Raw genomic sequence first — 26,520 nt, 5'->3', positions numbered from 1 at the left:
TCACTGATGAGGTGGTATGCTTTGGATCATGAGCAGTTCCTTTCCTTCTCCATACTCTTCTCTTCCCATCACTCTGGTACAAGTTGATCTTGGTCTCATCTGTCCAAAAGAAGTTTTTCCAGGACTGTGAAGGCTTTTTTAGATGTTGTTTGGCAAACTCTAATCTGGCCTTCCTGTTTTTGAGGCTCACCAATGGTTTACATCTTGTGGTGAACCCTCTATATTCACGCTGGTGAAGTCTTCTCTTGATTGTTGACTTTAATACACATACACCTACCTCCTGGAGAGTGTTCTTGATTTGGCCAACTGTTGTGAAGGGTGTTTTCTTCACCAGGGAAAGAATTCTTCGGTCATCCACCAAAATTGTTTTCCGTGGTCTTCAGGGTCTTTTGGTGTTGCTGAGCTCCCCGATGCGTTTTCTTTTTAAGGATGTTCCAAACAGTTGATTTGGCCACACCTTATGTTTTTGCTACTTCTTCTTTTGGATTAGTTTTGTTTTTTCAGCCTAATGATGGCTTGCTTCACTTATAGTGACAGCTCTTTGGATTTCATATTGAGAGTTGACAGCAACAGATTTGAAATGCAAATAGCACACTCGAAATTAACTCTAATTGACTTTTTATCTGCTCTTGTAAATGGGATAATGAGGGAATAACACATACCTGGTCATGGAACAGCTGAGCAGCCAATTGTCCCATTACTTTTGGTCCCTGAAAAAGTGGGAGGCACATATACAAACTGTTGTAATTCCTACACCGTTCACCTGATTTGGATATAAATGCCCTCAAATTAAAGCTGAAAGTTTACAGTTAAAGCACATCGTGTTTGTTTAATGTCAAATGGTGTATAGAGCCATAAAGATTAGAATTGTGTAGATGTCCCAATATTTATGGACCTACTGTTTTTTTTTTTTTTTTTTTGAATTTTATTCAGGATTTTCCGACAATGCATACATGTAACATTTCAGCATAAAAAGCCATCTCTATTACAATAGTTATCATTACTTCCTTTTTTTTTTATATCTTATTTATCCTATAATCCTGTATTTTTTCCCACTTTTTTTTCCCCTTTCCCGTCCCACCCCAAAAAAAAAAAAAAAAAAAAAAAAAAAATTCTAAACCCCTATGAACCACGGCTGTCGATTAGGAGAAGTCATCTTCTCCTCAGATCTATTCTTCCTAACTTGTCCTATAACATATTATTACCCTCTTCAGAAACCATAAAGTGGTTCCATGGCTCCCAAATTTTTTTGTATTTCTCCTGACCTACTGTATGTTTATCAGCAAAGCACTTTTCAAGAAGTGTTATACAGTTACCAAAAACATAATGCTGTAGCATCATCTCCCTTAAAAAGGGTAAGATACCACTGGGATCATACTAAGATCCCCAAAAATTCTTGCAGATATTCAGCTGTCAGAGGGAGACTGAGGGAGTTCGTAGAAGCTGACAGAAAAGACATCCTGTAATGGGAAAACGATTGTTTCCCTCTTTTTCAGGTACCTCTCCCTAATGCTGCTCCTACATTTTCTTTAATCAGCGAGGCTTTGTCCCTAAGTCAAGTTGTCTGCCCAAATTGTGCAGAATATGACCACCCAATAGGTAAGGCTTGTCTCCCCAAGATGGCTGCCTAGAGCCCATGACAGGGACAGAATAGTCCTCTATGGTCTCTTACCAGCCTGAAGAAACAGCACAGGGTTACCTTCAGTTCGCAGGTATACTGCAGTCTACCACCTGCCAGTGTCTACACAATAACTTGCTATTTTTTGTTCTGTGCTACTGTAGAGGTGACCATCTTGGTATAGGGGCAGGGTTTTTCCTCCTAATGTCAGAGCTGCCTTCCTAAAGACTAGTGTTCCAAACAATGGCGGGGTGGGGCGGGCATTTTCAAGCAGCATAGGTTCAGAAAGCACAGATCCATAAAATGTGATTTATCATTTTTCAGTCTTTGACCTGGAACAAGCAGAACTTTATATTTCCCTTAGCACTGGTTTCCTGTGATCTATGTAAATTCCCCCAACTTACATATACTCACCATTCACGTGATCCCCCACTGTCCTCTCCTCTCTTGCAGCCAGTGCAATATGCCCATTGTGTTTCCAAGTACATTTTGGCTTTACATACACAAATATTTTGAAGTTACTGCATGGGACTGTGTGCCCCACAAAATATCCACTCCAATACCACCCACACAGTAACAATCTGATCAATCATGATAGTATGGAAAACCAAGAAACGAAAGTGTGGAAAATTTGGGCTGTAGACACTTTTTTTATTACAGGCACTTATATAGCGCCATCAAGACATACATTGAACATTGATATCAGTCCCTGCCCCCAAGGAGCTTACAATCTAAGGTCCCTTAAGCACACATACATACATACACATACTGGGACCAATTTAGACAAGAGACAATTAACCTACCAGCATGTCTTTGGAGTGTGGGAGGAAACTGGAGTACCCGGGTGAAAACCCACGCAGGCAGAGGAAGAACATGCAAATTCCAGACAGGTAGTGTCACAGATGGGATTCAAACCGACAACCCTAGTGCTGCCAGGCTGAAATGCTAAACTCTTAGCCGCTGTGCTTAAGCCTAAATTAGAATATGATAACTTTTAAACTTTATTATACTGAGCCTTTACCTGTAAGCAGACCAATACCAACATTAAAATTGTAATTAAAAACCATCTGTTCAATCTCTATGCTCGAGCACCAAACATCTGTACCAACCACCAGGTACCATAATGAACACTTTTCACCCACAAATGTGGGTGACAATATCCCAGTAATGGTAAAGCCACGACAAAGGGAGAAAAGAGATATCAGCTTGACCAAGGACAGGACATGAAAGGATAACCATAAAAAATGCCAGTAGATGGTAATGCTTACTACCATCTGAAAAGCGATATGTGATGATTGCTTTTCAGAGAGCAGTATAACAGCAGCTGGCAGGCATTCAGGAAGCCCTACTGTTGGCTTTCTTTTGCAGTGCAGCCCCATTGATCTTAATGAGCAAGTTTGACATGAGGCGCACCCCGAGATAAAAATGCTGCGGCAAAATTAAAATTGCTGAAACATCGTGGGTATGGCATATGTACAGCCCTGTCAGGCTGTAATGTTAGAATTCTGGTGGGTGGCCCCAAATGTAAAAGTACCCATAAGAAGTTAACCATAAAGACAATACAGGAAAGGAGGGGGTTGGTTGTAGGTGGGGGTGACAAACCTCATGGAAACGCTTTTTTAGCTCCTGTGTCCACAGCATTCTTCCAGATCAGTGACTAAAAAAACAGTGCCAGTATACTGCATAAGGCAAGCTGCCTGCATTTTACAAATGTTGAAATTATTTCACTTTTTTTTTTCTTTATTTTCATCATTCTTTTTTGGTTATTTTCATATTTTTTTATCTTTCTCAGTAAAGGAGGGGTTTGCTGTGCAGGTGCCCTGTTGCTAATTTGGGTAGTATTCATTTATGGCGCACAGAAAATAAATCAGTTGGAAGCTGTACAGTTGTTCATTATGTAGATTTCTGCGCAGAACATTGGGGACCATCAATGATTTTGTATTCAACACCCCCTCTGTCTTTTGCTCTTTTAAACAGCAGCAAACAAACAGGCATTCTCTGATGACTGATAGAAAGTGGCAGCAGAGGACCCCTACTATGATAACATTTTCAGCAATCCCATGTTCCTTTTCAACTCCAGTCTCTACAACTGCGTTATTGACAATGAGGGAAATCCCCCTGTGATCAATACAATTTCAGCATTTGCTAGTCTAATGTAGTCAGACAAATGAAACCCGATATCTGATTAGGAGCTCTGGGACACAACACATCATAACTCTTTGCACATATTAATAAACAGGCCATATGTTCATTCACCAGGGGTTATTTAGCAGCGATATACAAATGTGCATTGACCATGCAACAGCCAGCACTTAGATCTGTAGAATCTACTGCACATTAATAAAAAAAAAGAATTAAATGTCTTCTTGCCTTCTGTACTTTACATGGTTATTGTCTGGTTAACACCGCTTAGCACAAATATGCAAGTCAATATATTGCTTGTGAGTCAATGTTGATGGTTTTTGCATGATAATACTTCTTGGGAGCAAGCACTGTACCACTTAGCTTTTGAGAAAAGTACATTTTCTGATAGGAGTGTTTGGCACCTTCCTTGCATAAACCAAAAGACTGAATTTTGTTAAAGTTCCATGTTCGACTCAATGGAAAAATAAAAAAAAAAGAACGTCTGCTTTATAAATTAGTCTGTTCCACATACACTCACTGGCCACTTTTTTATGTACTCCAGTTCAATTGCTTGGTAACACAAATTGCTAATCAGCCAATCACATGGCAGTAACTCAATGCATTTAGGCATCTAGATGTGGTGGAGATGACTTGCTAAAGTTCAAACCGAGCATCAGAATAAGGAAAGAAAGGGAAATTAAGTAACTTTGAACGTGGCATAGTTGTTGATGCCAGACTGGCTGGTCTGAGTATTTCAAAAACTGCTGATCTACTGGGATTTTCACACACAACCATCTCTAGGGTTACAGAGAATGGTCCAAAAAAGAGAAAATATCAAGTGAGCAGCAGTTTTGTGAATGAAAATGCCTTGCTGGTGTCAGAGGTCAGAGGAGAATGGGCAGACTGGTTTGAGATGATAGAAAGGCAACAGTAACTCAAATAACCATTTGTTACAAACAAGATATGCAGAATACCATCTCTGTATGAACAACACATCGAATCTTAAAGCAAGCTTCATTTTACCTGTCATAGATTAAAATATACGTATATTTTATAAAAATGTACTGACACCATTGCATCCTTTTTGATCTATGGAATCATGCACCACCCCACATGGCTGCCTCATGAGGTACTTTACTATTTGTGAAGCACATATGTGCCGTTTTAGGACAGGCTGTTGTTGTCAGGTTTCTCCTTTATGCAGACTGTATAACATAAAAACATTAGAAGTACATACAATATCATAGAATATTTGTTTTGTCTTTTATGCAGAATAGCCCTATTGTCAGCAGAGACACAGGTCGTTGCCTGGAGGTGGAGATGTCAAAGGATGCTAACTTTGGACTAAGACTGGTAGTACAGAGGTGTTCAGGACAGAAATGGATTATAAGAAACTGGATAAAACATGGACGGAATTGATACCTAAATTATGAAGAGGTGCTCAACCCAGACCTGGAATACACATAAAGGAATGCCTTCTTGGTTACACAAGAAAAGGGGACATTCCCTACCATCTGCTCATAGACCACTGAACATAACATGATATTAGTCCTTCCACCTGGTGGATTGACTGTCATGGAACTTGTGTGGAGACATCAAATGGTTGAGACAGACGGAGCCCTTTGAAAATGGAGATTTATATGATGAGAAGAATCTAAGCTTGTACTTTGGGAGGATAGCATGGAAAGGATTCTTACTGCTGGTAGATTTTGTGTTACAGACTGGTGCACAACTCCTACAATTAATTATCATGTGCCTTTTTAAATTGTACTTCCTACACAAGAGAACAGGACATCCCTCACATTAGCATGTGTGATTATTTGTGCTAAATAATATGTAAATAAGATGCAAAAGTAAGGCAGCAATAATCACCAATGGGCAAGGAATCTGTTTCCTGGTAATGCAAGGAGGTCAGCAAAAAGGTCTGAAGTGTCTTTAATGCAGATTCTGTTCAAAACAAATAGACAACAAAGATTTCCTAAAATACTAAAATGCATAAACACCTATGGATAAAAAAACAAACAAAAAAAAACAGCTTTCTCCTATTAGATGAAACTTAAATAGAATACACACAGTGGCATTTACTATGTGCATCTCCTGTATCTCTACAGTTTTTAAAACATCAGTATCACTCTACGCTGTGTCTCTAGGTGTAGGTCCTTAATTTAGTCATCAGTGTTGTGCCACATGAAAGCTCAATCAATATTCAACTGACACAATAATTGATGCACTAGGGATAAAGAATAAGCTTCAATTAGTATATTAACATCAATTAGCACGTCTCATGGAAACTATTTTGGTATAGACGAAAAGGAAACATACAAAAAAGGTAATTTAATAAACTCTCTGAATATGGTGTCTGAGTTTTAATAAACACAGATATAATCTTGATTAAAATATTTTTTGGCTTGAATAAAAGCATTAAAAGGGTGCTTTTTTAGATTTTACTGCACAAATGACAAAAAAGTGTCTTTTCAGCCCTTATACACTTGTCCAATGGAGATTATTGTGTGATCATGAGGGAAAAAAAAGCATTTTTCACTTTTCTGGAGATAAAGTTGTGTTTCACGCTGCCTGGACTGGTATAGAAATTGCCGGAGAGGGTATTTTAAAAAAAAATGTTATTTGGGTTATCCTCTCGATCCCTGAAACTCTTCAAATAATTAAAATGTCTACTGGAGATTGTGTCCTGCCACAATTTATTTAGTAAAGGTACAGATGACTTACTAAGTGTGTTTGGAAAAGGAATGATCTCATGGTACTCAAAACGGCAGTGATTCTTCTACCTGGCTAAAAAGAGGACTCAGGTGGCATTCGGTAACAACACAACAGTTTTGTAGCCAGTGGTATGACTTTTTAAATGGCTTCAGGGTGGACTGGCAGAATATTTTGTTATTGCACCTGTCATGCACCATAAAAGAGTCTACCACTGGTCTAACACAGCGTCGTATTTGAAGTGTAGTGTATAGTTATCTGTTCATATTCTCCTCATGATAACAGCTATAAACTATGGACCTCATAAATATGTAAATATGCCCAGAACAAGACAATTTTAAGCAGACATGTATAAAGATGGGGAAATAAAACAACCTTTTGAAGCCTTTGATGTGCCAGGATCACAAAGACCTATATTTCAAGGTACTCATGTTTCCAGAATTTTAGCTTTTACTGAAATGTACTCCACATTTTCTGAAGTTTTAAAGTGTGATTTCTCTACATTTTTTTTAGATAAATGATTATGAGCAAAGATTACTGACCAATCCTTACAGTAATGTAGGAGTCTGGATTTCTTAAGGCAAACCAATTGGAGAAAATCATAAGAGCTACTATATGTTGCATTTTAGTTTTGCTGCTTTTAGTTTATGAAGCATTTTTTTATGGCTATAGAATACACTGAGGCTGATTTACTAAAGGATTTGAGAATGTTCACAGAATATAATGTGTGAATATTCACTTCAATTATCCAATTGTGCTGGTGAACTAAGTAAACAAGTATTTGTTTTTCACATGATTGGATTGTTGAAGTGAATATTTACTAAATGTATTGTGTGAATATTCTCAACTCCTTTAGTACATCAGCATCTTTGCTTAAAGCTTCATTTTGGTCCTATGGAGCAGTGTACACTAGTATTAGTTTCTACACTTACATTTAAACTGACTGTGTGTTTTTTTATGGGTCTATTAACCACTTGCCGTCTGCCGCAAGTACATATACTGCGGCGGTCAGCCCCGGCCAGGCAAAGTGACGTATATATACGTCACTAGCCTGTCACCGGCTTGTGAGCCAATAGTGGGCGTGCGCTCGCCCGCTGAGGCGCACGCCCGCCCCGGCTCGTTCACTAAGGAGTCAGTGCGTGTGACCGCCGGACATCGGGTCACTCAGCGATCGTCGGTAGAGAGGGAGAAAGGCAGGCGGCTAATGTAAACAAGCCGCCTGTCATTCTCCCCTGTGTAAAAATGGAGATCAGACGGTTCTACTATGTAGAACCGTTGATCTCTGTTTTTACAATAGTAGACATGTCCCATCACAGTTAGAAACACGCCCCCTAGGACACACTTAACCCCTCCCTCTCCAATACAGTTAACCCCTTCCCTGCCAGTGTCATTTTTACAGTAACAGTGCATTTGTATAGCACTGATTACTGCAGTAATGTCACTGGTAACCCCAAAAGTGTCAAAAATGTCAGTCAAGGGTCCGATCTGTCCGCCGCAATGTCGCAGTCCCGCAAAAAAAACCACCAAAAATGACAAAAATCTTTCCCTTTCCCTGTTAGTAAACGTGATAACTTTTGCGCAAAGCAATCAAAATATGCTTTTTGCGATTTTTTTTACCAAACATATGTAGCATAAAACGAATTGGCCGAAAATGTTAAAAAATTTTGATTTTTACATTTTTTTGGGGGAAATTTCATATAAAAAAATGTGAAAAATATTGTTATTTTTGCAAAATTTACGCTTTTTTTTTTGCTTATAGCGCATAATGATCAAAAAATCGCACAGGTGATCAAATACCACCAAAAGAAAGCTCTGTTTGTGGGAAAAAAAGGACGTCAAATTCGTTTAGGTACAGCGTCGTACGACTGCGCAATTGTCCATTAAAGTCACGCAGTAAAAAATCGCAAAAAAACCCTGGTCAGGGGCTTAAGTGGTTAAGGTTACTTTGCGGTATAAGCAAGGAGGCATAAGAAAAAACCTCTGTAGTGTATGAATGTTTGCTTTAAACAGAAAGGTTGCACATACAACTGCAGGAAAAAAAACTATGCAGAAACAATTCGTTAAAAAAAAAAACTCTTCATTAAAATTTTGATAAAATATAATGACAAATAAAATATATGATTTTATCTATATTTCTAACTGATTCACCAAATCCCAAGAAAGACATGGTACCTTCTTCTCATAAGCAGCATCTAATGGCCTATGCTTTAGTTCAGCCCTTTTAAATTGTGTGTAATAGTAGCAAAATAATCCAAAAAGGGGAAAATGGCACCTGTATTCGCAGTCTCCAGGATCTCCAAAGGCCGCACATGCTCTACGTGATGATGGCATACGCAGCCGTGACACTTCGCGATCCCCAGAACGTCAGTTCCAGAGACTGGCGTGGCACCATATTAGAGACCGCCATCGAAACACATAGCCCACACTTTCCTGCATCAGATAGCTGAGCACAGACTGCCCAGACCAGACAGTAGATGGCGTCCACACCTGGAGAGAAACAGTTTAACATTGATTAATTTATACAGTTGCCTTAAAATCCCACCTTAGAGGTTTAAATGTGTACATCATGCATGATTTTGGGATGATGGCAACCACACCCTCAGTCTTCTTTCTTCGGAAAACAACAATTATCTGCATACATAGTATTACAAAATATGCACAGAACACGCACCAGCTAACTATCCTTCTAGCAAATAAGCATGTACAATGTACAGTATCTCACAAAAGTGAGTACACCCCTAACATTTTTGTAAATATTTTATTATATCTTTTCATGTAACACTGAAGAAATTACACTTTCCTACAATGTTAATTAATGAGCGTACAGCTTGTATAACAGTGTAAATTTGATGTCCCCTCAAAATAACTCAACACACAGCCATTAATGTCTAAACCGCTGGCAACAAAAGTGAGTACACCCCTACGTGAAAATGTCCAAATTGGGCACAATTAGCCATTTTCCCTCCCCGGTATTATGTGACTAGTTAGTGTTACAAGGTCTCATGTGTGAATGGGGAGCAGGTGTGTTAAATTTGATGTTATCGCTCTCACTCTCCCATACTGGTCACTGGAAGTTCAACATGGCACCTCATGGCAAAGAACTCTCTGGGGATCTCAAAAAAAAGAATTGTTGCTCTACATAAAGATTGCTTAGGCTATAAGAAGATTGTCAAGACCCTAAACCTAAGCTGCAGCATGGTGACCAAGACCATACAGTGGCTTAACAGAACAGGTTCCACTCAGAACAGGCCTCGCCGTGGTCGACCAAAGAAGTTGAGTGCACGTGCTCAGCGTCATATCCAGAGGTTGTCTTTGGGAAATAGAGGTATGAGTTCTGCCAGCATTGCTGCTGAGGTTGAAGGGGTGGGGGGTCAGCCTGTCAGTGCTCAGACCATAACCCACGCACTACATCAAATTGGTCTTCATGGCTGTCGCCCCAGAAGGAAGCCTCTTCTAAATATGATGCACAAGAAAGCCCGCCAACAGTTTGCTGAAGTCTAAGGAAATGGATTACTGGAACCATGTCCTTTGGTCTGATGAGATTAAGATAAACTTATTTGGTTCAGATGTTGTCAAGAGTGTGTGGCGGCAACCAGGTGAGTACAAAGACAAGTGTGTCTTGCCTACAGTCAAGCATGGTGGTGGGAGTGTCATGGTCTGGGGCTGCATGAGTGCTGCCGGCACTAGGGAGATACAGTTCATTGAGGGAACCATGGATGCCAACATGTACTGTGACATACTGAAGCAGAGCATGATTCCCCTCCCTTCAGTGACTGGGCCGCAGGGCGGTATTCCAACATGATAATGACCTCAAACACACCTCCAAGATGACCACTGCCTTGCTAAAGAAGCTGAGGGTAAATGCGATGGACTAGCTAAGCATGTCTCCAGACCTAAACCCTATTGAGCATCTGTGGGGCATCCTCAAACGGAAGGTGAAGGAGCACAAGGTCTCTAAAATCCACCAGATCCGTGATGTCATCATGGAGGAGTGGAAGAGGACTCAAGTGGCAACCTGTGAAGCTCTGGTGAACTCCATGCCCAAGGTGGGTTAAGGCAGTGCTGGAAAATAATGGTGGCCACACAAAATATTGACACTTTGGGCACAATTTGGACATTTTCACTTAGGGGTGTACTCACTTTTGTTGCCAGCGGTTTAAACATTAATGGTTGTGTGTTGAGTTATTTTGAGGGGACAGAAAATTTACTCTGTTATACAAGCTGTACGCTCATTACTTTACATTGTTGCAGTGTAATTTGTTGTCACATGCAAAGATATAATAAACTATTTACAAAAATGTGAGGGGTGTACTCACTTTTGTGAGATACTGTATGTGATAGGCATAGACAAAACAGTTACTTAACTTGAGTCTTTCTTCGTGATGAAATCATCTTCCAGGATCCAGGATCTCTTTCCAAACTGTGTCTTGTATCTCTGAAGTCCTGCAAACAACTGTTCCTCAGTCTTTTACTACAGGGCCTGTTCAAGTCCTCTTCTCTCCCCCTCACTTCCTGCTTGTAGTGATGTAGTGTAGCCAACACTGCCTACATATTTACCTGTAGCCTCATTTCCTGTCCTGAGCTCATGAACCAGTCCAACAAGTTAATTTACTTATCAACAGTTGAGGCCTAGCTTCAATACATGGCCTTAAATTGTATTTCCATCCTTATACCATAAAAATCACTAAAATACCCATAGCAACACACCATGTAAGTAAGTGTAAATGCATCTCAAACACTTTCAGGCCTGGTTTTAAACCAACTTCACACTGATCTTAAGTGCATGCATGGGAGCTGGATGCTCAAGTGCCAAATACTGCATCACGGGAGAAAGGCTGAGGGTGCTCCTGTCCATACCTGCAACTACTGAGTATTTCACAGGGCTCCGCAGGAAAACAGGGACATAGCAGTTCAAAAAGAATAAAACCATGCATTGCAAGTGCCATGCTGCAACTCCCTGATATTTTTGTAAATGGAAGTAAGTGTATTAGTAATAGTAGTGATTTACAGTTACCTGAGTTTTATTCAGTACCATGCCAAGGTAACCTTTTACAAAATAAAGCAAAATCCAAAAAAAAATAATCTATATATAGCAGAACAGAGCTTACACCAAGGTTTCTGGTGCCACATGTATAACAGTTTATGTAGAGATTTAACAGGGTTGCAAACTAATTCTGTTATCTGGGAATGCATACAAGTTATGCAGATTTCTGTGGTTAATAAATTACTACCTTAGGTGCATTTCAAATGCACCTAAACCTTGGGGAAGAATTAGAACTCCTGCAAGGTCTTACTGCAGAGACTTCAATGGAGAGACTCATTCACTTCCTATTTGGTTAAGGACAGAAAGTGAGTTGAAATCTCTCTAAAAGCAACACATACAGAAGTAAAAATTTATTTTTTAAATTAGTTGGGGAATTTTAGAACCTCTTAGATTTTTTTGCTGTCTGATTCCCAGGAGCAGATTTTTCCTCACTTCCTGTCTAGTAAAACATTGTCCTTCGAACAGAAAATCTCTCTAACAGTGCCACAGATAGCAGTAAAACCTGACAGAGGTTCTACTCTGTTCAAAACTAAACATGTCTGTCCAAAAATGCACTTTCATCATCCCAGAACATATGTAGTTCAAAAAAATTGGTAATTAAACGTAGTGGTTTATAGCCCTGCATTTGGTGCAACCCTAAATGTATCCCATCCAAATTACTTAGCAAAATGGCACTTTAATAATTATGTTTACCAGGGCTTAATTCTGTAGAATAAAACTTCTGAAGCAAACATTCTAAATATGCTGATATAGCTTCAAAAATTAAAGGGTGTACTCCGCGCTAAGGAAGCAAGTGTATTAAATAATAGGATGCAGCCCCCCTTAAATATAACCGCAGTTATATACAAAGAAGCTAAAGAGAAGAGAAGGGGTATGGCTCTGCCTCAATGGCCAGTAGATTGGTGTAAATTTAAAAATTAGCAAGGGTAAAAAGATAATCAGGGTAAAACACTAATAATAATAATATAAAAATAGAATATAGAATATAAATGCAAATCCAGTGTGAATAAATGTGAAATATTCAGGTTGACGGAAAGTGACTGGTGCTAGTGCTGGTGTGGTGTCTGATGCTCAAGAGATAATCAGGATCAAACACTAATATAAATAAAATATATACAAGTACAAATTCAAAATATTAAATATTCAAGTAGACAAAAAGTGACTGGTGTATGTGGGGTGTGTCACACACTAAGCAATAATCAATGATGGTGACTCCTAACAAATATAGTAAAACCAATAAATAATGTGATAATAAACGTACATGACAAAGTGTGAGAATGAATATATGGTGACCCCAATAATCTATTCAATAATTAAATGAATAAACTAATCAATAAAGTGGCAATGTGCATACATAAGATGAATGACAGTGTGCAACAAATATATGGTGACTAAATATCAGCAACAGTCCATATATAGCATGCAACACAGCCCATGGGTCCTCAAAAATGAGACAGCAGTGGTAACCCTGTGGTGGGTATGGTGGTGGGGTGCTCGTGAACTCTGGGGTTCAAAAATGTCAAACTGATAATGTCAACTGTATATAAAAATGGTCAGAACATATACACCTTTCCTAATTGTAATTATTGACAGAAGACCTGGTTTAGTGCGGAACTGCACTTAATAACTTTTTTTGTGCTCAAGATAAAAAGGTTCAGTCTCATTTGGACAAAGGTTTAGCTAGATCGCGACAGGTTGTGGCAGCTATCAAGGGCACAGAGATGGCAGGTGTTTTAATATCACATTTGAAGTGAATTGGTGAGTGCACATAGCTGACAAGCAAGCTAAGCTCTTACAAAGTTTATACTTTTACTAGACGTTTTATGACTTCTGTGAACCTCAAACTAGTAGGAGGAAAGTTTAAAACTAATGTTAGAAAATATTATTTTACAGAAAGTGTAGTTAGTGATAGTTAATGATTGGAGAAGTCTTCCAGAAGAGGTAGTGAGTCAGTCAGTCAACAGTATGTGGATTCAAACATGCTTGGGACAACCATAAGTCTATAAACCGACATAAAAGCTAAAAAAGCAAACACACACACACACACACACACACACACACACACACTGGGCGTGCAAAATTATTCAGCCCCTTTACTTTCAGTGCAGCAAACTCTCTCCAGAAGTTCAGTGAGGATCTCTGAATGATCCAATGTTGACCTAAATGACTAATGATGATAAATAGAATCCACATATGTGTAATCAAGTCTCTGTATAAATGCACCTGCACTGTGATAAGAGGTCTAAGAGGTCCGTTTAAAGCGCAGAGAGCATCATGAAGAACAAGGAACACACCAGGCAGGTCCGAGATACTGTTGTGGAGAAGTTTAAAGCCGGATTTGGATACAAAAAGATTTCCCAAGCTTTAAACATCCCAAGGAGCACTGTGCAAGCGATAATATTGAAATGGAAGGAGTATCAGACCACTGCAAATCCACGAAGACCTGGCCGTCCCTCTAAACTTTCAGCTCATACAAGGAGAAGACTGATCAGAGATGCAGTCAAGAGGCCCATGATCACTCTGGATGAACTGCAGAGATCTACAGCTGAGGTGGGAGACTCTGTCCATAGGACAACAATCAGTCGTATACTGCACAAATCTGGCCTTTATGGAAGAGTGGCAAGAAGAAAGCCATTTCTTAAAGATATCCATAAAAAGTGTTGTTTAAAGTTTGCCACAAGCCACCTGGGAGACACACCAAACATGTGGAAGAAGGTGCTCTGGTCAGATGAAACCAAAATCGAACTTTTTGGCAACAATGCAAAACGTTATGTTTGGCGTAAAGCAACACAGCTCATCACCCTGAACACACCATCCCCACTGTCAAACATGGTGGTGGCAGCATCATGGTTTGGGCCTGCTTTTCTTCAGCAGGGACAGGGAAGATGGTTAAAATTGATGGGAAGATGGATGGAGCCAAATACAGGACCATTCTGGAAGAAAACCTGATAGAGTCTGCAAAAGACCTGAGACTGGGTCGGAGATTTGTCTTCCAACAAGACAATGATCCAAAATATAAAGCAAAATCTACAATGGAATGGTTCACAAAAAAACATATCCAGGTGTTAGAATGGCCAAGTCAAAGTCCAGACCGGAATCCAATCGAGAATCTGTGGAAAGAACTGAAAACTGCTGTTCACAAACGCTCTCCATCCAACCTCACTGAGCTCGAGCTGTTTTGCAAGGAGGAATGGGCAAAAATTTCAGTCTCTTGATGTGCAAAACTGATAGAGACATGCCCCAAGCGATTTACAGCTGTAATCGGAGCAAAAGGTGGCTCTACAAAGTATTAACTTAAGGGGGCTGAATAATTTTGCATGCCCAATTTTTCAGTTTTTTCTTTGTTAAAAAAGTTTGAAATATCCAATAAATTTCGTTCCACTTCATGATTGTGTCCCACTTGTTGATTCTTCACAAAAAAATACAGTTTTATATCTTTATGTTTGAAGCCTGAAATGTGGCAAAAGGTCGCAAAGTTCACGGGGGCCGAATACTTTCGCAAGGCACTGTACATACATATACACACACACTATATATAAATATATATATATATATATATATATATATATATATATAAATACACACACACACTTTTTTATTTTTAAGTGGTAATGTGGGGGAATGCAGTTCCGGCACCTCCAGCAGTATAAATGTATGTAATGGCAAGGGGTGCTGGGGTGTGCTAGAGGGTCTATTGATGCTGGCTGCTGGGGGAATTATCATTTCTTGGTAGGTCTATTGTTGCTTGTGGGGGTGTTATGTTGCGGGGGGAGGTCACTTATTGCTGGGAAGGATCTACTGTTGAGGAAGAGATCTATTGGTCCACTGTTGCGGGATGCTGGAGGGTCTATTGATGCTGGCTGCTGGGAGATCTGTTGTTGGTCCTGGGGGTATATTCTTTGTGGGGTGGTATTTTGTTGTGAGGAGTCCATTGTTGCTCGGGGGATTCATTGTTGTTTGTTTAGGGGGTCTGTTGTTGCTGGGGGGTCTATTGTTGCTGGGATGGGGTCTATTGTTGCTCACTGAAGAGGATCTATTTTACTTTATTTCTTGTTATCATTAACAAATTCCATACAAATTTCTTAGTAGCACAAAATGATACTTGGTTCTGTATTCTCTAAAAGAGGCAGTACTGGGAGGTAGGTAGGGGGTGGAACCAAGGGATGGTGCTCTGAGATGGGTAGGGGTGGAACCAAGGGATGGTGTTCAGAGATAGGCAAGGGGTGTAACCAAGAGATGGTGTTCAGAGGTGGATAGAGGCTGGAACCAAAGGACAGCAGTCAGAGGTGGGTCGCGGGTAGAACCAAGGGACGGCGCTCAGAGGTGGGTCGGGGGTGGAATCAAGGGACGGCAGTCAGAGGTGGGGAAGGGGTGGAATCAAGGGACAGGGCTCATGGTGGGTAGAGAGTGGAACCAAGGGACAGCACTCAGAGGGGGGTTGGGGGTGGAACCAAGGGACTGCACTCAGAGGTGGGGAGGGGGTGGAACCAAGGCACAGCGCTCAGAGGAAGGTAGAGCGTGGAACCAAGGGACAGTTCTCAGATGTGGGTAGGGGGTGGAACCAAGGGACAGCGTTCAGAGCTGGGTAAGGGGTGGAAACAAGGGGCAGTGCTCAGAGGTGGGTAGTAGGTGGAACCAAGGGACAGCGCTTAGAGGTGGGTAGGAGTTGGAACCAAGGGATGGTTCTAAGATGTGGGAAGAGGGTGGAACCAAGGGACAGCGTTCTGAGGTGGTTAAGGGGTGGAAACAAGGGGCAGTGCTCAGAGGTGGGCAAGGGGTGGAGCCAAGGGACAGCGCTCAGAGGTGCGTAGTCAATGGAACCAAGGGACAGTGCTCAAAGTGAGTAGGAGATGGAAACCAAGGGTGGCTCAGAAGGGGGAGTTCCTACACCTATTCTCTGAGAAAAAAAAAAGCTCTGTGTATATATATATATATATATATATATATATATATATAAATTGGGGCAGACTCGATGGAGCACTTGAACTTTTCTCTGCCATCATTCTTATAGATTTCTAAGGAGCACTGCATTAAAAAAATAGTTGCCATTTGGATAAAATAGTATATGACATTAAATGTTTTGATGCAGATTTTTTTTAATTCATGTAAACATTCCTATTGAGCAAAAATCAGTTGGCCTAGTGTAGAATCAGCTATTGTGGTAGTGACAAAAGGCACTTCATGGAGGAGAGCTAAAAGACTTGAGTGTTGATGATATTGTTAATCATTACACATTTTACCTGGAAAAACATGTCAGGAAGAAATTCTGAAAACACTTCCAAGCTCTAGCTACGTTCGTATGCCCAAATTCTTGCTCCATCATAGCAGCAGAAGTTCGGTAGTTCACTACAGTTTTGTCATTTGACATTAGTGTTTCCTTGGCTGCCAGTTGCCCATTCCTCAACCAGTGACTGCAGATATACCAGCTATTTATTTGTAGCATTGTGTAAATATAAATGTACAGGGAAGAAAATGTCAATATGAGCCTCACATCTCTGCAAACCCCAGAGAAGAAAGTAACAGCCTCAGCCTGGGCTCCAGCCAGGCCACGACCCAATGCATTTCACTCTTCCCCTGAGTCAGAGTGAAATGCGTTGGGGGCGTGTCCTGGCTGGAGCCCGGGCAGAGGCTGTTACACTTTCCTACCTGGTATTTGCAAAGATGTGCGGCTCATATGGACATTTTCTTCCCTTAATGTTGTCGTCTGGAACTGTGACGAGCTCCACCCTAGCCTGCACTCACAGTGGTCATCTTTATTGATTTTATTGGGATTCCCTGAGAAGCATACACAATTTTGGTTTGTGTTAATATGGTCGTACAAAGAAATGCTGTTTTTTTTTTTTTTTTTTTTTTTCATTTTATAGCTAGCTTTCTTTGTACTATACCTTAAAAATTATGTTTTTTTGTAGAGGCATTTTACAGGATTTAGCTTCAGAACCCGTTTGATCTTGTATTTGTCAGACTAAAGGCAGTTATATGAAGTTTGAATTGTCAAAGCAACAGAGTTTAAATTACAAAGAGCCTGTTACCTGACTTAAAATGTGTACATGACTACCCATTCCCATAATAAAAAGTAACAAATAGCTGTCAACATTTTCAAGTAATTTACTGTTCAGTTCAGATGCTGAGCTGGTGTTGTGAAGCATGTTATGCCCAATACAGTCCCAAAAGGACGTGAATCACTGTATGCCCAATTATTGCATGTTTCTAATATTGTAGTACAGATATTTCTGACAGTTTACACAGCATCATTTAGTCAACAGAAACTTAAAGGAAACTCCACTTTTGCTTAAAACAAAATTACAACATATATTCTGTGATATATCTAATAGCTACAAAACAATTCCTACGCTAAATGTACCTAACTAAAAAATACAGTTTTAAAAAGTAGCACACTAATGGCCCAAATACAATATTTAAAAACATAAGTACTGTAAAGCAGGTTCACTAATAAAACTTGATTGGTTTACAACAATCCCAAACAACAATAAAATATTAAAAGCGCTAAAAATCATAAACTATATGTGCTCAAATCATAATGACCTGCAGCAATGTTATAAGTGAAAAAACATAAATAGTACAGTTTGTGCAAATATTAGTGACAATGGGCTCAAATCACAAAATTTTATCTACTACTTTAAGATCAGTGGAAAAATAGTTCATAGTATTTTTCCAAATTTTTTTGCAATTCACTAAAAAAACACTACTAAAATACCGCATGCACTATTTTTTGAACCGATGCAGTATTTTAGTATTGAGAGTAAATAACAGGGAATAGCTGGTTGTTAAGGAGCTGGCACCTGCTGGTGTCCTTAAAGTGGTAGTAAACTCTTGTTTGCCAGTGTTCATTGTGATTGATGCTGAACAATGTATTTTGTTTTTCCCTTTTTTAATAAAGGCCTTGTTAAAACCTGGCTCTGGGTTTTTATGTCATGTGACATCACTGACCCAGCATGCAAAAAAAAAGATAAAACAGTCTGCTTCAGAAGCTTGGATCCCACTGACTGACAACTTCACTTCCCACCAGCCGCTAGACAAACTAAGGGGCAGGGTCACCCTGTGACATCACTGGGTGACCCTGTCCCTTGTGACATCATCAACTGGGGCATGCTGGGTCAGTGATGTCACATCACCAGGTGACATGCTACCCCTTCTTTTCTTTAGGGGCGGGTAGGAAGCAGAGCTGTCAGTCGGCAGTCAATTGTCGGGTGCAGACATTTTTTTTTTTAATGTACGAATCAGCGGCCTGCATTCATCATAATTGATACTGGATTTACTTTGGAGGACATTTATTTAGTTTTTTCTTTTTTTTTACTTCGATCATTTTTTGGTGAATGAGAAGGTTTACTATGTACCCCATACTCATTCACATGGGGGGGGGGCAGGATCTGTAGGTTCCCTCATTAAAGGTGACTTCCAGGTTGCGATAAGTCACCCCTGAACCCCTCACAACCACGGGGCCAGGGTGGTGAGGAAGAAGCTCTTGTCCTCATCACCATGCCCCCCCCCCCCAAGGCACCACCTATGTTGAGGGCATGTGTCCACGACAGTTGTCCCCAAGTGCAGCAAACGCTCTTATCAAAACCAGAAGATCTCTAAATTAAAAGAAATCTAAGATAGCCAGGCTGATACACAGCCTTAAAAAATAAGAGTTAGCAGGCACATTAGCTGCAGGCTCCAAATAAGTCAGTTAAAAGTCTATTACAAGGTCCTTGGGAAAAGGAGGGTTAAATGGTGGTGTGGCAAAGATGGAAAGTCCAAAGACTTTCAAATGGGAACAAGTTTGATATACAGCCTTTATAACCTGTAGTATCCAGGGACATCAGCTTGAGTTCATCGACATATGTAATGGAAAAGGAACACAAAGGCACATCCAAAGGCACATCTCACATTCAGTCTACTTCTCAATCGCACCACCCTGTATTATGCAATCCCTAATTCTCCTTCTCATGTTTGCATCCTCTCTCCTAAAACTTTCTCTCCTTTACCCCTCTTCTCCGCCCCGCAGCTTGTATATATCACCCTCACCCCTATCCTCACCTTTATACTGCACTCATCAACTCCTGCTGATTCTGAACCCACACACCAATAAAACCTCCAGGACACTGAGATGTGTCCCCCCTCATAAATCACCTCCCTCACCCTTCTGCTTCTCCTAACCTCTGGAGATATTTCCCCCAAACCTGGAACCCCATCATTTACCTTTGGCAAACATACCCGTTACCCCCTATCCTCTGACACCAGCCGAAATCCACACAATCTGGTTTCTATTCCTCTTCTGTCTAGAGCCAACCTCCCCTTCTCCTGCGCCCTCTGGAATGCCCGATCTGTTTGCAACAAACTCACCTCTGTCCATGACCTATTTATCACAAACTCCTTCAACCTGCTTGCCATTACTGACCTGGCTTCAAGAATCTGACTCTCCTTCTCCTGCTGCCCTCTCCCATGGTGGCCTCCTGTAGAATCACTGTCCCAGGCCTAGTGGACGGAAAGGAGGTGGGGTTGGAATTCTGCTTTCCCCTCAAAGCTCTTTTCAGGTTCTTCATCCACCCCCTTCTCTGTCTCTCTCCTCATTTGAAGCTCACTGTATTCGTCTATTTTTCTCCAGTTTCGTTGAGAATTGCTGTGATCTATCGGCCTCCTGGACCAGTATCAGGCTTCCTTGATGACTTCTCTCCCTGGCTACCCTACTTTCTCTCTTCTGAAATTCCCACAATCATTCTTGGAGACTTCAACATCCCCGTTAATCTTAACACTCCTGCTACTCCTAAACTTTTGAACGTAACCTCCTCTTTTGACCTAAAACAATGGACACATGCTTCTACACACTCTAATGGCAACAGCCTTGACCTCATGTTCTCCTACAGTGCCTTGCGAAAGTATTCGGCCCCCTTGAACTTTGTGACCTTTTGCCACATTTCAGGCTTCAAACATAAAGATATAAAACTGTATTTTTTGTGAAGAATCAACAACAAGTGGGACACAATCATGAAGTGGAACGAAATTTATTGGATATTTCAAACTTTTTTAACGAAAAAAACTGAAATATTAGGCGTGCAAAATTATTCAGCCCCTTTACTTTCAGTGCAGCAAACTCTCTCCAGAAGTTCAGTGAGGATCTCTGAATGATCCAATGTTGACCTAAATGACTAATGATGACAAATAGAATCCACCTGTGTGTAATCAAGTCTCTGTATAAATGCACCTGCCCTGCGATAGTTTTAGAGGTCCGTTTAAAGCACAGAGAGCATCATGAAGAACAAGGAACACACCAGGCAGGTCCATGATACTGTTGTGGAGAAGCATAAAGCCGGATTTGGATACAAAAAGATTTCCCAAGCTTTAAACATCCCAAGGAGCACTGTGCAAGCGATAATATTGAAATGGAAGGAGTATCAGACCACTGCAAATCTACAAAGACCTGACCATCCCTCTAAACTTTCAGCTCATACAAGGATAAGACTGATCAGAGATGCAGCCAAGAGGCCCATGATCACTCTGGATGAACTGCAGAGATCTACAGCTGAGGTGGGAGACTCTGTCCATAGGACAACAATCAGTCGTATACTGCACAAATCTGGCCTTTATGGAAGAGTGGCAAGAAGAAAGCAATTTCTTAAAGATATCCATGAAAAGTGTCGTTTAAAGTTTCCCACAAGCCACCTGGGAGACACACCAAACATGTGGAAGAAGGTGCTCTGGTCAGATTAAACCAAAATCAAACTTTTTGGCAACAATGCAAAACCTAATGTTTGGTGTAAAAGCAACAGCACCCTGAAAAGCTCATTACCCTGAACACACCATCCCCACTGTCAAACATGGTGGTGGCAGCATCATGCTTTGGGCCTGCTTTTCTTCAGCAGGGACAGGGAAGATGGTTAAAACTGATGGGAAGATGGATGGAGCCAAATACAGGACCATTCTGGAAGAAAACCTGATTCAGTCTGCAAAAGACTTGAGACAGGGGAGACAGGGACGGAGTTTTGTCTTCCAACAAGACAATGATCCAAAACATAAAGCAGAATCTATAATGGAATGGTTCACAAATAAACATATCCAGGTGTTAGAATGGCCAAGTCAAAAGTTCAGACATGAATCCAATCGAGAATCTGTGGAAAGAACTGAAAACTGCTGTTCACAAACGCTCTCCATCCAACCTCACTGAGCTCGAGCTGTTTTGCAAGGAGGAATGGGCAAAAATTTCAGTCTCTCGATGTGCAAAACTGATAGAGACATACCCCAAGCGACTTACAGCTGTAATCGTAGGAAAAGGTGGCGCTACGATTACAGCTGTAAGCTGTAACTTAAGGGGGCTGAATAATTTTGCACGCCCAATTTTTCAGTTTTTTATTTGTTAAAAAAGTTTGAAATATCCAATAAATTTCTTTCCACTTCATGATTGTGTCCCACTTGTTGTTGATTCTTCACAAAAAATTACAGTTTTATATCTTTATGTTTGAAGCCTGAAATGTGGCAAAAGGTCACAAAGGTCAAGGGGGCCGAATACTTTCGCAAGGCACTGTACCTATGCACTCCTCGCAACCTCTCCAACATTCCATTCCCTCTCTCTGATCACCACCTTATTAGTTTCAGTCTCTCCTTGTCCTCCTCCTTACCTTCCAACTACCGAACAATTACCCGTAGAAACCTTCGCCATCTTAACCCTTCACTTCTTTTTTCTGCTACAGAATGTCTCTTCAACACAATCTCATCCCTTTCCTGCCCCAACATGGCCACTTCTGTCTACAACAGTTCACTGTCATCTACCCTGGATGCTTTGGCCCCCCTCACTACACACAGAATCAGGCCCCGACCGCTACAACCCTGGCAGACAGACAATATCAGAAGCCTCAAAAAACGTAGTAGCGCTCTTGAGCGTCTGTGGCGTAAGGCTAAGACACAGCAAGATTTCAGCCAATATAAATCTGCCCTCCAAAAATAAAGTTCCTGCCTCCACACTGCCTACTTTATCACTCTCATTAACACCCTCTCACACAGTCCCCGTCAACTCTTTTCTACCTTCAACGCTCTACTTCTTCCTCCATTACTTCCACCCACTAACTTACTCACTGCCCAAGAGATTGCCAGTCACTTTAAAAATAAGATTGATACAATTCGTGAAGTATCTTACTATAGTATCTTACTACAGATATCTCCCTCACCTTACACACCTTGTCCTCCTGCACAATCAATACTTCCCTTGTTTAACCCAACTACTGTAGAGGAAGTGACTAAAATTTTTTCTAATGCCCACCTAACTTCCTGCCCCCTGGACCCTGTCCCTTCTCAAATACTACGGTCAACCTCTGACTCTACCCTACACTCTTTAACTCATATCTTCAACCTCTCGCTCTCCACTGGCATCTTCCCCAACTCTCTGAAACATGCGCTAGTAACTCCCATACCAAAGAAAGCCTCACTAGACCCCACCAATCTTAATAACTTAAGACCCATCTCCTTACTCCCTTTTGCTTCCAAACTCCTTGAACGTTTAGTCTACAACCACCTGAGCAAGCACCTCATTGAGAATAACCTCCTGTATCCCCTTCAGTCTGGATTTCGCCGGCAACACTCCACAGAAACTTCTCTCCTAAAACTGACAAATTACTTACTAACAGCTAAAACCAATGGTCACTACTCCATACTCTTACTCTTGGACCCCTCTGCTGCCTTTGATACTGTTGACCACCCCCTCCTTCTCAAAAAACTCAGTTTGCTCGGTTTCCATGGATGTGTTCTCCACTGGTTCGAATCTTACCTATCTCACCGCACCTTCAATGTCACTTACAATTCCACTTACTCCCCTGCAACTCCTCTTACTGTTGGGGTCCCCCAAGGTTCTGCCCTTGGACCGCTACTATTCTCAATCTATTGAAAAAGAAACCCCCTTAGGTTTGTGGGATTTTAAGGGTAACAGTAAAGGCTCTCTTAAGAGAAATTTTTTACGTGTAATAAAGATAAAATTTATTTTGAAAAGGTGTAGTTATAACAAATAATCATCATAAACTGTACATATTTATAGTCATAGACTCGAAAAAAGCATGAATGATACAATACAGTTATAGGTACATAGCAGAGTCCAACGCGTTTCAAACTGTTTGTTTAGTACATAAATCTTCCTCAGGGAATCTGCATATGTTCCTGAAATACATAATTGAATATAAATTCCAAGAAACAGAATATACATAGGCATTTTACAATGAAAGTTTTTTGTACATGAAAAAAATATTATTTGCATCTGCGACCACATGTTGCCCTGAAAATGCCCTGGAAAGCCTATTGCTTATCCAGGATACCCCTAGAGAAGAAACCTACTCCCAAAGATTAGGGGGGGAAAAAGAAAAAAAGGGGGGGGGGAGGGGGAAAGAAAAAGAGACCCCTTGTGTTGAAGAACATACCTGCAAAACAGTAGAGCCCAATAGGGTTCCCCTTCGGGGGTAAAACTCCCATGCGTTGAGAGCTAGAGTCAGGTATAAAGATTTATTCTTTATCTGAAACAGCGAGTATATTTATAAGAAACTGTCAGAGATCCTGGATTGATGTAAGTATATTTACAAACATTGTTACAGAAAATATTCATGTAAATTCACCTGTTATGATGATTTTCGTGTAGACATATAAAAAAGAAAAAGAAAAAGGAAACGAAACCAGGAAAAATAGGGAAAAAGGAGAAAACGGATTTTTCCCAAAGAAATATTATTATCTTCCGATGTATATATCTCTCAGATTTATTATAATAGGATCCTATTAGGGGAGAAGAAGATGTGTCTTTTCAGCTTTTGTAAATCAAGATAACGTATATAGCATATTTAGTGATTCGAATGCAGTAACTCTTACCTCACTAATTTATTGGAGGGTGTGGGGTATCCCATCGGTCTCCAAGAGTAAGTTGAGGCAAGGGTTTTGGGGAAACCTGTATCTTCCTAAAGGGAATATAGATCCTTGCCTGAAAGGTATAGGACAGGGAGAATATGCATATGTAGGTATACATTTTTACATATCTTAATGTTAGTTATAAATAGGTATTCCACCTATAGAGATTATACCGTTCAGACTGAAGCCTGTCGTCACCGTATCCAGTGGTGACATCGGCGTATCATCCCATGAGATATAGGATGTAATCTAACGTTACTCGTCCTATGGGTCCTGATAATAACATAAGGAGAAAATAAAACCCTCTTTCAATAAGTTGCCATAACGGTTAAGAAAGAAGTTTTGCAGGTCTCCTCCAGAGTACTCACTGTTCTGTGTAGATATCAGAGCGATAAACGTCCTGTGTTGCATCGGAGAGATAGCTCTCCGTTCTGGCTCTCGGCGTCCCCTTAAATACCCAAGTGTCCGAGAGTCTCGTAGTGATTCCCGCGGGAACTCTGTAGGTGATTACGTCATATCCGTCTTTTGCCACTGGAAGTTCCTCGGACTGGCGGTGACATCACATCCGCCCAGATCAGGGGCTCCGATGTGTGTCATTTCCGCCTGAAATGCCCGGAGATGATTCCGCTGGACTGGCGGTGGCGTAATATCCGCCCTTCTCTCTAATAGACTCCACTGTATGTCCGCCTTAGTTATAGCGGTATAGTCATGCAGTGGGTACATAAATGGGGAATAATTTTTTAATTAAATTTTGTTTTTAGGAACGTAGAAAAGAGAGGGAAAAGGAAGGAGGAGGAGGAAGATTTTCCTCTCTCCAAGTTGAGTTTAATTTTTATAAATATTATTAAAGTAAAGTTCGTAATTATGATAAATAATGCCTCTCTATATCGTATATGGAGACTGCTAATGGACACTTATTTTGAAAAGGGGAAATCTCTAAAAGATAACGCCCCGGGCACGGGTAATGCGTATATCCCCTGGAAAAAATTATCCAGGGGTTTCAGGATGAAACATATGGAGCATTGCAACCAACTGTTAACATCCCGAGAACGCTCGTTTCTCCAGATGTTAGGGGCCTATTGATGGTCCCCATAGGAGATGTCTCACCCGTGCCGGGCTCTCATTTGCAGGGGAGCCCCCCGAGGGGAAAGAGTAAAAGAATGATACAAAAGCCATGTTGATGTAAATTGCATGGACAGGGATACAAGTTAGCTGGTATGCCTACACAGTGGGAAGAAAAAGAGATAGCAGAATCTAGAAGGGGGAGGTTCATCAGGAGGGAACAGGGAATCCCCTGGTGCACAGGAGAAGGGGGCAAGGAGGGCAAAAATTCCCCAATATGGGGGATTTTGCACAGAAGAGACCCTGACCGGGTCTGCAGTTGTAGACCCACCCACAGTTAGCCTGTGACAGAAAGGGAAAAATGTTAATCGCAGAATGCATCACATGTTTAATTTAGACAATTTAAATGTATATCCTATTTGGGATATATTAGTATATTATAGTGTTAATAATTTTATGACCCACTCAGAGATATGATATCTCATAAAGTTTAGTATCTTTGTACTGTCACATAATCACGATGGGGGGAGGGAGACAAAAGGAAGGGTATACAATGTTGTAATGGTCCTAGTTTGAAGAAGGAGAAGGTATCTGAGATATAAATGAGAAAGTTACCCAGATTTCTATGAGAGGTGGAGTCTACTCCACAAGAAAAGGGGGACATAGAGAGTGGGGACCCTCAGTCTGTTTTCCCCGAGGAAAATCCGTCTAAAAAAGGCCTGTAGCTCTCCGCCTCATTTAGGCCAGGGGGGGTGGTTGCCGCAAGCTTAGCAATCCAGCGCATTTCCCGCTGGAGTAGCTGCTTGTTCCAATCACCCCCCCTGGCCGGTATATGTACCCTTTCAAGGGCATAAAAGGTTACCTTGGGGGTTCTGTATTTGTGCGCAATTGCCATGTGCCTACCAAGTGGTAGATAAAGGTCTCCAATATTGAGACTCTGCATATGCTTGTTGATGCGTTTTCCTAGTTCTTGCTTGGTCTTCCCGACATAGAAGGCCTTACATTCGCAACGCATCAAATACACAACCCCCCTAGTTTTGCAATTCACAAAATGTCTGGGTTGAAAGATTTCACCATTGGGGAG

General features: G+C 40.9%; 1 protein-coding gene across 1 annotated transcript in view; it reads left to right on the top strand.

Annotated features, from left to right (window-relative positions):
* The window catches only part of GALNT9 (polypeptide N-acetylgalactosaminyltransferase 9), a 450,947-nt gene extending 444,525 nt beyond the window's left edge, over positions 1 to 6,422 (top strand). The window contains exon 11 of the mRNA XM_082253021.1: positions 5,015 to 6,422. Coding sequence (XP_082109147.1) covers positions 5,015 to 5,161 — 147 coding nt within the window. The 3' untranslated portion in view covers positions 5,162 to 6,422. The remainder of the gene's footprint in view (positions 1 to 5,014) is intronic.
* The last annotated feature ends 20,098 nt before the right edge of the window (positions 6,423 to 26,520 follow it).

This window comes from Pelophylax lessonae, assembly GCF_965119305.1.
Source record: "Pelophylax lessonae genome assembly, chromosome: 1".
NCBI classification, from domain to species: Eukaryota; Metazoa; Chordata; class Amphibia; order Anura; family Ranidae; genus Pelophylax; species Pelophylax lessonae.
Note: the sequence above shows the minus strand (reverse complement) of the source record. Positions and strands in the feature narration are given on the sequence as shown.